Here is a 12,453-nt window from a genome sequence, read left to right as displayed (position 1 = left end):
CACACACTGGCCCAGCTGACCAATCACAGCACACACTGGCCCAGCTAACCAATCTCAACTCACACTGGCCCAGCTAACCAATCACAGCACATTTCGTATTTTAAAAGGCGGGCCTTCATTTGATACAGGAACTATTCGAGCCGTTCATGCCAGACTGGGGAGAGAGGTGCTGTAATAATGTAAAATATGTGAAAAATAATGTGTTTTTCGAACAACCTAGTATGAGAGCCTGTTCTAGTACACCCCCAAAACAAAATCAAGACTTTGTAAAAGAGCATAATAGGACCCCTTTAAAATAAAATTATAATTTACATTAATGCGTTAAAATCAAAATAAAATTAGGTAATAATAAAAAAGCTGAAATATCACTTTTTACGCTGAAGATTTTTTTTTAGAGTGTGAAGACCTTATAGGATGTTAATACTTTTTACAAGAACCAACTGAAATCTCTTTCAGTAAGCATTGTGACACAAAAACTTGTGTTATATGCCACATTGCCACCAATTAAATTTGACTTTAAAAATTATAATTATTTTGATTATTATTAAATAAGTATTTAACAAAATAAGAAATATGTTGCAATTATATTGTACTATAAAATAATAAAAACTTAAGTAATAAAAAAAATTACTGTAAAATTACAATACTTACAATATTTATATCGTATTCTTTTCCCATTTTCAAATGGTAAACCATCAAGCTTATATTTTGATGGATTACCTGTAAATAGAAATATGCATTGCTGAAACCTGTAGCGCATATATTGATTTAAATCGCAGCCTACGCGATTTAAAAGCCATATCACAATATTTTCCTATCTGTGGTGTTTTATTTATTTATTTTATTTAGACAAAGTAATGTCAAATTTTAATATCAGCGCATTGGTATCGGCCAGAATTGGTGCATCCCTACTAGATATGAACATGTCTTCTTTACCAGCAAGATTCTCTTCAAATGTTTTTTCTGACTCTAGTTATTAAGGATAATACAGCAATTAGTCACGTATGGTCTTTGAATTCTTATTTTGTTATGTTCAAAAGGTTAAGATATTGATATTTAGTCACGGACACAATATTGAGGTATTTTCTCCATCTTAAAAGTGTTTGAGAGATGCAGAGAAATCAAATGGCCCTCTGTGGCTTCTTTTAGTCGTGAATGTTTGAATCTACCTTTGAATCAAGACTTCCATTGTTACAGAGAGATACCCTCCGTCTCCCTGAGGACGTCCCGAGAGATTAATTGATTCCAGAACTATTATTTGTCATCATTACCCTCCGTTTCCTGTTGCCATTGCGCCTTTGTCTCCAGATAAGTGTGGAATTACTGCTTGAGAGGGCTGTTTTGCTGTGCTTTTTGTATTCGCCTGTTCTGTAGGGAGCTAATGGCGTGTAGAATCAATTTCTGTTTGGCCTCGGTCCCTCGCTGGAAGCTGGATAGAAGTTTTGTGGACTGCTCCCGCCGCTTTCATTTAGGGCATGGGATGTGTTTTGGATTTCGTTTTGGGTTGAAAAACAAAGTTTAAGGGGGCGCGGAAAGGATAGAATCCAATTTATGAATTTAGACGGACTGGTCGTCCGCAGACTCGCGGTGGATGTATTCGTTTCAGACCGCAGGTTATGAAGTAAAGGTGAAGGAATCTGAAAGTGTTTTCCAAATCATCCAGCATGGCTAGATTACTATGCCGTGAACCAGAAAGTTATACGCCGAGGTTAATTTTGTGCCATTTTTCCTCTGCCAGAGGTCATGGAGTCTTTTGGAAATAAACAGGAGGGAAAGTTGGTTGAACTTCAGCAAGCGTGGGGCAAATGCTTTGCATCAGATTTCACACTGTTGAGCCTTCGCCACGTTTGCATGTAACAGTGGGCCTTTATTATTGTAATTTGATTAATGGCAAAGTCTTTGTCAGAGCCTCCTTCAATAGCGCCATTGTGTCAATGGACCAGAAGTGACTTCCCCCTCCCGCTGGGTCTTGAAGACTGCTGAAACCACCGCTCGTTGTAGGGAAAAATAATTTGACAGGCTCATGGCCCCCTTTCCAGCCCCTTTGAGGACTCCCATAATGCCCCTTGTGGGCCCAGCTGCTTGTTCTCACTCGTGTGAGTGATGAAAGAGTGGGGCGCAAAGAATCAGCCCTCATTGTCTTGCCGTAATCAATTACCGTACTGCAAACGCTCCCCCTAGAGCAGCGTCATCACCTCCATCAAGATGAGCTGCAGTAAATATAGTCTTGTAAACAGTTTGTTTGCGGTCGCAGATTTCTTCACCCCCCCCCACTTGCAATTTGATGGTTTTACATGCACATGAGATGCCTTTTGTTATTAATATAAACCCTTTACTGGTAGATACCGTAAAGGTGTGCCTTTAATAGGATACTGTCCTAGTGACTAGTTAAAGGTTGTTGTATGTCTTATTTCCAAGTCGCTTTGGTTAAAAGTGTCTGCTAAGTGATTGATTAAATGTAAATGTATGCACTCTAAAAAACACTGGGTTAAAAACAACCCAATTTGGGTTGTTATTAACCCAAGGGCTGGGTAAATATAGGACAGAACCCATATTGGGTTAAAATTACCCAGCAAATTGGGTTGTATATTTAACCCAGCTAATGGGTTTATTAATTTTTACTATATTACTAGCTTATTTTTTACTTCATACATTAAGTAAGGTTTACAGATTAACTTAAATCCTCTAAACTTTTCTAAAATACTCCACACAACCACTGGTTTGCATGATAACTTATTTTATTTTCCTTTATTTATCATTTACAGCATTGTTTATATCGTTTTTAATAGGCTATACATATTGCCTATATTTAAACTCGTTTAACAAACATTAAAACAAAAATTCAGCATTAAACTGAAGTAATTCACGTGTAATCGACCAGTCTCTGTTATTCTGTTTCCACCGTAACGGTGCTGGTTCTCGTGCCCGAGCTGGAGTCGTGTTCGGCGGGGAACTGCTAACGGACCGCCGCCCTGCGTTTCACTCTAGCCGAAACATGCTGTGACTCCATAACCTGCCAATAAACAAACAATAAACAGCTCTGAGGACATGTTTTAACATCCAAACAAAGTATTATATTCTGTATCGTTATGAATAAAATCGTTTATTTTATGCAAAGCATCAAACTTTTCCATCACACGAAAAGATCGCAACACTCGTTAAAAGTGATTCACACCACGCGCCTGTATGTTGCTCTGAATAAAATGTGACTATATACAGCACAGTAACGATTTTATAGATCAAATAAAATGTATACAAACCTTTATTTTACCGAAGAATGCATCAATTCGATGGCGCTTAGAACTGCTCTCTCGTAGGGCTGGACGATATGGCCAAAACTTATATCACGATATATTTCTTAATTTCGGTCGATACGATATAATTCCGAACTCTCTCGTGAAGAGAAGATGCAAAATCCCCGCGATAAATAACTCAACCGCTGTGTGTCTGACCCTGGATCTGAGTAACACTAAAACTACCCAAACATTGGGTTGTTATGTCTGACCCAGGAGCTGCAAAACAATCCAAACACTGGGTTGTTACATTTGACACAGGAGCTGGATAACACAAAAACTACCCAAACATTGGGTTGTTATGTCTGACCCAGGAGCTGCAAAACAATCCAAACACTGGGTTGTTACATTTGACACAGGAGCTGGATAACACAAAAACTACCCAAACATTGGGTTGTTATGTCTGACCCAGGAGCTGCAAAACAATCCAAACACTGGGTTGTTACATTTGACACAGGAGCTGGATAACACAAAAACTACCCAAACATTGGGTTGTTATGTCTGACCCAGGAGCTGCAAAACAATCCAAACACTGGGTTGTTACATTTGACACAGGAGCTGGATAACACAAAAACTACCCAAACACTGAAAAAGCAACCCAAAAAAATGACCCAAAAGGCTCAACCCAGCATTTGGGTTAAAAAAATAGAGTGTACTGTGGAGCATTTGCATTGTGAATTGTGATTAGCCTGGTTGTCCTTACATGTATTTATATGCCATAAATCGATTTATATTTACCAACACTGGTATTTCCTTCTGGAAATGCATATGTAGTCACACATAATCTTTTGCATGTTGTATTCCTAGTATTTATGTAAACTATAAATGAAGGATCATTGCTATGCAAGAAAATCAGAAAAGCACTCTGACTTTGGTCATGCCTTAAAATTCCAGATTTGTTGCGGATTTAGTATCACATAAATGTGGTCTTCGAAGAATACTGATGCCTTTCTTTCTTTGGTGTTTGTTTGTAACTGTACTTAGCGATTACCATTGATTGATTATAGTTATTGAGTTGCTGAATTCTGTTTTCATTTTAAAACTGAACCTCATAATAAGACACTGATGCCCCAAAGTCAAAATGAACTTGAATATAGGTTTGTTTTCCAAAAGAAATAGAAAATATGAAATAATTCCAAAAGATTCCAATTAGAGTTTTTGTTGTAACTTTCCAGTTAAAAAAATAACCCAGGATTTTTTAGAGTGTGGGTACGATTTTTGCATATTTCTTAATGCACACCAAGAAATCCAGTAGCAAAATCCAGGTTGTGAACTAAAATTTGATTACTAAAATTAATATGATCAAAATAGAAGCTGGTCGACAATTTAAGTTCATCCTTCAATACAGATTAAATACTAATATTATGTGTATATAAGGAATACTTCACACACACACATATATATATATATATATATATATATATATATATATACTTATATATATATATATTAGGGGGGGAATGGTTCGCGGGAAAAAATCGAACAGTATTGTTCTCCACACACGGTTTGGCACGCGCTAGGACCGCGGTTCAACTTAAATCTGATAACGCATCTGTAATATGGCTTGCTATAAATAACACGTAAAACAAACAGGGTTCGGCTAATGTATGTTTCTGTTGATGGATGCGCATTCTGGCTTCCCAATACATTACAACAACTGCCAGTTTAAACATTTAAGAGCCAGAGGACGTGAGCTCGCATGCGCAGTGAGAAGATTTGTGTGTGCGCTCATCCGAAGTGCGCAAACCCACGCCTCGGAACATGAGCAAATATTAAGCTCTCTCTGACGTATTGTTTAAATGGACAAATTCACACAAAAATTATGTCAAAATGCCCGTCTTGGTAAGTATACTATAGCAGACATAGCCGGCTGAACGTACTGTATCAGTGCACTGGATCAGTGCATTCTCTTAAAGTGACAGCACTTTCTTAAAGGGGTCATATGATGTTGCTAAAAAGAACATTATTTTGTGTATTTGGTGTAATGAAATGTGTTTATGCGGTTTAAGGTTAAAAAAAAACATTATTTTCCACGTACTGTACATTATTGTTTCTCCTCTATGCCCCGCCTTTCTGAAACGCGTCGATTTTTACAAAGCTCATCGGTCTTGTGTGATGGAAATGTTACGCCCCTTGCCATATTGTGATGCCTTGTCCCGGCGCGACGAGACAAAAACATTAAAACCCATTATAAACGAGGCATTCGTTGCATCCAGTGGGGACATAATTACGGATTATAATGACTTATACTGTCTTTTTAATCGTTGCATTGCATCTCGCCGTGTAAACATAAAACCATGTCTGCATTTGTGATCGGAGAAATGACAAACTACAAACACTACTGCTTAAAACTCGCGTTTGGATCTTCAGTGGCAAATTCTTTGAATATAAAAAAACATAATTACAGTCTGTGAGTCAGAACAGCTGGCATTGTAGTCTACTCTCCCAGGTTCAGGAAACAGTCCTCCATAAAATGCGCTGCACACATCTGAATATTTGGGTTGAAGTGTTCTGGAACAGTGTTGTAAATACAACTTAACCACTGATTTCTAGTCGTGTCCTCTTTTGGAAGACCAAACAAAGTAGTTTCGCTTTCACAACAAAACACAGCGACTCCACAACATGGCGGCGGCGGCAGCAACAACAATACTATAGCGAGAATAAAAGTTACGCCTTCTTTCTTTGCGTGAACATTTGGGTGGCGTTATGCAAATCTTCCCACATTGTGACGTAGACATGTGGGGGCGTGTTAGAACGAGCCGTTTTAGGGGGGCGTGGCTGACTCTTAACTTTTATAAAGAATATCTCTTTGGTTTTGAGACTTTAGTCTTTGCAACTTTACAGATCTTCTTTATGCACCAAGAGCTTGTAACACTCCAAAGAGAAAGGAAAAATTGAAATCGCATCATATGACCCCTTTAATATTATTCTTAATATAATATATAACGGCAACAACAAAGAATTCACTCACTCCTCTTGATTGAATAGCTTTTGTAACTTTAATAAAAATTCATCTTTAATTTATACAGTGAAATATGCAATGCTGTTTTACAGCATTTCCAAAAAGCATCGTAAGTACATCGTAGACCCATTGAAACCAATGGAGCTACGATCACCTTAGGCTTATGAGTTTTAATCGTTAGACAGCACAGATAGATAGATAGATAGATAGATAGATTGATTGATTTATTTTTTTTCTTTGAAATTCTACTCAGACAACTGTATTGTTTTAAAATTATGTATAATTAAATTATATTAAAAAAATTTAATCGCAAAATATTTTTTATATATAAATTTTATTTATAATATTTAAATTAAGTATATATATATTATTATTATTATTATTTTCATTTATTTATTAATTTGTTTACTAAAAACACAATTTCTTTGTAATTTTGCTCAGACAACCTTAGTGTTTTCTGTAACTGGGTTTAAGATAAATGGTGTCCATATCAGAAAATGATCAAATGTTCAATGCCTGAGGGGATTTTTTTTATTTTTTATGGTTTTCATACTTATTGTTATGGCGCTTTCTGAAAATTTAATTATCTTTGGAGCCAAGAATTACCCATAAGTTAACTGAATTAGCTGATTGGGTTGGCGGTTGGCAATAATTTAGTTAATGTGTTCAACATTAACATGTATTATTTCGAATCTTGACAGCTTTGCTTGAAAATAAATGGTGTCCATTTCGGACCAAAATTGAATGCCTGAGGTAGGAAAATATAGTTTAATCGAGTAATATGTGCCTGGTATTTTGGGGTGTTTCAAAAATTTTGTAAATATAGTACGTTGAAATAGAACTGAAGCCTGTGAATTAGCATAAGGTAATTGAATTAGCTGATTGAGTTGGCAGTTGGCGAAACACTTGGGTTCAATCAATAGATTGTCCCAGATTCTGATTGTATTGGGTTCTCGGCGTTACCAATAGGTGTGGAAAGGGATTGTGGTATATGTGCCCTCTGGGATCCTCAATTTTTATGTTTTATGAGGTAGAAATGGACTCCTGAGGGAGGAACCCCACTCCACCCAGATGAGCCCCGCTTTTATTGCTGTGAAGCGGCCCACCTGTCATCCCCACAGCTCTTATGGAGATGGATTACATGTGCCGTTTTTTCTCTCTGAATCTATAATCTCGAGTCACAGCGTGAGGTAAAGTATCCTAACATGCTGATGCCTCACAGAAAGGAATTGTGGGGGGAAAAACAACATAATGTGACGGGCTGATGAGTGTGAAGAAGTGTGAGGAGCAGCTATTTATAAGCTGTTGAGGGCTAATGACAGGTTCTGCACTTTGTTTTAGCTCCAACTTTGCTTTCAACATTAAAACCCTCCCTTTTGCCCTCAATGCGTCTGATGTTTGGAACTGTTTGTTCACGGAGCAAATTCTGATTTATCTGAAGCGTTTGAAATCATCAGGTAGAAATGAAAAGAGCCATTGCCTTTGGAAGATGAAAAGACAAAAGGAAAAACACGGATGAAAGCACAAACTTTCTCATTCTGATTCGAGTCGGTTCGAGTGAATGTGGAATGAAGGGAGATGCAGTAGAAGCTGCTGAAGGACAGTTGTGTGCACAAAGGTACTAGAATACAAATACAATGACTTGTGTTCTTTAGCCGTCGAGAAGGAACGAATGCTAGTGTCCAACAGTACAGAGACTCTGCCTCCACCAGTGGCGTATCTGCTGTCAGTGTGAACACTGCTTAAAGTTTTCAGTGAGAATTGTGATGGTGTTTTCGTTTATGTGCTTAAATGTGACACAGGTGATTAAACATTCTCCATTACAGTTTAATGCGCAGACATGACTAAATGAGTCGTTTATGGATTTATCCTGAAAAACTGTGCTGCTTTCAGCTAATTTTGAATGTTTTGCATGTGACGCACTTCTCATTTGCCTTACTACACATATACATATTTGTCTTTTTATTTTATTTAGGTTTACTCAGATATACTACTTATGAAGTCACTTTTTTCATTTTTAATAATTATAAATTAAATATTTTATAATTTAAAATTGACTTAAACAGCTTGTTTCCTGTGGGAGTATGTTATTATTATTGTTGTTATTGTTATTATTATTATTACTACTACTACTATTTTGTCATGTTTTTTCTTAGTTTTTCAATTTCTGATTTTTTTTTTTACAAAATTACTTGCAGGGTTTTTTTTTTTTAACTTTTATTTAATTTACTTAACTTTTATTTTACATTTTATTTTATTTTAATTTTATTTTGACTGTGTGGTTTTAGAATAAATGAATGAATCAACGTGAAAATGTTATTTTTGAAGTCTTTTTGGTGCCAGTAGAGGTGCATAAATAACACATTTCACATTTTAGTTCTGCCAAATGATGGTATGTCAGCATAATTTTGTCTACTGGTTTGTTTTCTTAGGTTAATAATTGTAAGGAAGCTGTGCAGCTGCAGCGTTTAATGTTCTGCTGATGGCTACATACCCATGAAGGGCCCTAGAGATGGCAAATCCCCACTTGTATCGCCACCTCGAGCGTCATTGTGTTTCCTTTCATGCTCATCTCTGCGCCACTCATGTGTGTTCCCACAATACAACAGTTTGTCAAACCGACGCTTGTCATGGTCCGTTTGAAGGAGGAAGGAAATAGTATGTGACACTTTAACTGATTTCCTTGATTTTGTTTTTGTATCTCTGCGGCTTTTCTTTCCCAGCCGTTCTAGGCCACTTCTCGTTCTCTTTCAGTCTTTGTATTTGTCAGTATCTCTCTCTTCTCCTCTCATTCACCAGTGTGCCATTTCCCTGGAGAGCCCTTGCCCCTTTCTGAGAGGTCTCGCTGACTGAGGCGGTTTTGAAGTGGGTTTTCCTCAAAGTGTGCAGACTAAGGCTAACAGCTTATACTTATCAACCCAGCAGCCTCATTTTCTGGCTGTCTCGGGGGGCTTCTGGGTCAAGGATGCATCACTGTTGCCCTCCAACAGCAATTTTGGACTCCATCCGATTACTCACAGCCAGCCCGTGACAAACATCCAAAGCCACAAACAGGGGCGCGTTTGGCCACGTTAGTCCAAATGTTTCCCAGCTGGCTCCATTACAATTAGCATGCAATTGTGGCTTTCCTATGCATTGCATGGTCCCTTTTTAGATTGAGAAATGCAAGTACACAAGTTTGCATGTCAAGATTTTTAAGTTTTTATGGTTTTCCATGTTCCACAGTGATTCTAATTCCTTGTTTTTCTAAAATTGTTAAAGCTAGATGTATTGTTAGTTTTTCAACTTTAGAGTCAATAAATGATTTATATGGCGTCATTAAAGTAGCTAATTTGTGAGTGCTTTATGACATAAATGTAATTGAGCTTTTTGCATCTTGTTTCTCAGGTAAAAACATATTTTTAGGACCAGATTAGCTTGCGTGACAAGCAAGCGGTGAACACATTAGCTTCCGTCTCAGATTGTTATGTATTCTGTGCTTTGTGTCGAACATGAGAAGCTTGTCATTTCTTACGTAATTAAAGTACGGAGCAGCTTGCTTGCTACGTTATGGAAAGTCTTGCCGTAATTGTTTTTCGCGCAACACCACTGGTGCAGATAATTGGCCATTAGTGCTGTCTGAACAATGCGGGTTGGTGGCTGAACACTGTTATGTTTTTTAATTATACGTCACTATAAACGTCAGGCAATTATGTCGGTTTATAACTTTTCCCAGAAGTATTTTGCTTAGCCGTTTCACCGCGCAAAGGTGAGGGACTCTAACCCATGAATGTTTCAGAATGAAAATCACTTAGCCAACAAAAGAACACGATGAAAGCTGTAATCATGTGTTTTTGAGAGTATCATTTCAAGTTTTATTATGGCTGTTTTTGTTGCATGCAACTGGTGTTGCTTCAAGACCCAGATATAAGTTGGACATCTATGATTTCCTCGATGTGGAGAATGTGGACTGATTCGTGGAATCCGGTCATAAAAATGGAATTTACTGTATAACGCAAAATGTCACGGAATTTGCCAAATTTTGAATGAATAAATCAAATGTAGGCCAGTACACTTAAATCAAGATATGGACTAGTGTCTGTGAATATTAAGCCGCCTCAATATGTCAGTACATGAACACATGAACATAATCTCTAGAACTGCTCTGAGAGTCACTTCATGAGCATTTTATGGTTTCTTTTGAGAAAAACTAAGATAAACTCAAAATTCTTCACAGCAGCCCATCAAAATAAAAGTTCGGTTTAACTTGAAGAAACTGTGACAAATATATTACTGAATGTAATGATAGTACTACTACTAATGATAACATTTTTATTAAAACATTATTTTTAAGGAATATTTACCAGAATTTATTTAGCTAAAAAATGTAAACACGCAACACTGTATTTCTGGACGAAAAAAAATAGATAAATTAATAATAAATTAGATTTTTTTTAACTAAAATCAATTAATTAGAGATTCTTTTGATTATTAAAATTTTATGAAACCATTCAAATGGAATCCAGAAAACTAATGGAAAACAGAATTTGGTAAAAAAAATTAAAAAAATAAATTTGAGAAAAAAATAAAATATAAGGCCTTAAATTTATTTTTTGTTAAACTTCTAAGAAATTTCTATTAAGTTGTGTAAGTTTCGTGATTTTAATTAATTAGACATGCTTTTTGATTAATACAATTTAATTTAACCATTAAAACAGAGTCTAAAAAATTAAAACGGAAAAAAACGAAACAGAAAAAGTGGAATTTGGAAAAAAATAAAGCAGAATTTGGGATTTCATAGGGCCCTACCAAAAATTTTAATATTGCCATTTACTCTCCTTCATGTCGTTCCAACCCCATTAGACTTTGAAACACAAATGAAGATGTTTTTAATAAAACCTGATTGTATTTTATCACAAGACTTGGATTAAACTGCTCGATTCATATGGATTCGCATTACGATGACTTTGACTTTATGACCAAGTTTTGGGCGGAGAGACAAAACCCTTTCAGGTTTTATTTAAAATATCTCTTTGCATTTCGAAGGTTAATCAAAATCTTGAGAGTGAGTGAATGATGACAGAATAATTTCAGGTGAACTGTCCCTTTAAATGCTAAAGCTAAAATGCTTCTCATGCATAGTCTGTGAATCCTCTAACGCATTCTTCTCTCTGTCCTCAGGTTCTGGCATTCGAGGTTTTACCCCGTTCAGGTTCTCGGTCGAACCCGTCGACACGCTGGCCGTACGCGGCCTCCCCGCTGTCCTGAACTGCTCAGCCGCTAGCGACGCTCCGGTGAGGGTGGAATGGAAGAAGGACGGGACGTTCCTGAACCTGGTGGCGGACGACCGGAAGCGGCAGCTAGTGGATGGCTCATTGCTCATCAGTACGGTGGTCCACTCCAAACACAATAAGCCTGATGAGGGGGTGTACCAGTGCGTGGCCACCATCGACATTCTGGGCACCATCAGCACCCGAACCGCACGACTCACAGTGGCTGGTATGAAAACAAAGACTTTGAGGTTCATAAATTGTGTCTTAAGCCGACTGTATCAAATTTGTAATGCAGAATTCTAAACTGGATCAACCAAAACTACATGCCTTCTGTCATCTGGTTGACAGTTTATACTAAAGGCCTTTGAGCATAATTGTAAAAATGTTCACCTTCAGGTCGTGGTTCATATGTTGTTTTGCTGTGAAATAGGCTTTATAAATAAACATAAGAATAACTTTTATATTGTTAGTAATATTTCAAAATTTTTACTTACTAAACTGAAGCTTTTGAGAAACGTTTATTTGTGACCCTGGACCACAAAACCAGTCATAAGGGTAAATTTTTCGAAATTGAGATTTATACATCATCTGAAATCTGAATAAGCTTTCCATTGATCTATGGTCTGTTAGAATAGGACAATATTTGGCCGAGATGCAACTATTTGTAATCTGGAATCTGAGGGTGCAAAAAAATCAAATTATTGAGAAAGTCGCCTTTAAAGTTGTCCAAATGAAGTTCTTAGCAATGCATATTACTAATGAAAAATTAAGTTTTGATATATTTACGGTAGGAAATTTACTAAATATCTTCATGGAGCATGATCTTTACTTAATATCCTAATGATTTTTGGCATAAAAGAAAAATCTATAATTTTGACCCATACAATGTATTGTTGGCTATTGCTACAAATATACCCCAGCGACTTAAGACTGCTTTTGTGCTCCA

At 36.8% G+C, this 12,453-nt stretch overlaps 1 protein-coding gene across 1 annotated transcript in view; it reads left to right on the top strand.

Annotated features, from left to right (window-relative positions):
• The window catches only part of neo1b (neogenin 1b), a 151,125-nt gene that overhangs the window by 45,657 nt on the left and 93,015 nt on the right, over positions 1-12,453 (top strand). The window contains exon 2 of the mRNA XM_016230724.1: positions 11,416-11,733. Within this exon, the coding sequence (XP_016086210.1) occupies positions 11,416-11,733 (318 nt within the window). The remainder of the gene's footprint in view (positions 1-11,415; positions 11,734-12,453) is intronic.

This window comes from Sinocyclocheilus grahami, unplaced genomic scaffold (assembly GCF_001515645.1).
Source record: "Sinocyclocheilus grahami isolate Dianchi unplaced genomic scaffold, SAMN03320097.WGS_v1.1 scaffold376.1, whole genome shotgun sequence".
Classification (NCBI taxonomy): Eukaryota; Metazoa; Chordata; class Actinopteri; order Cypriniformes; family Cyprinidae; genus Sinocyclocheilus; species Sinocyclocheilus grahami.
Note: the sequence above shows the minus strand (reverse complement) of the source record. Positions and strands in the feature narration are given on the sequence as shown.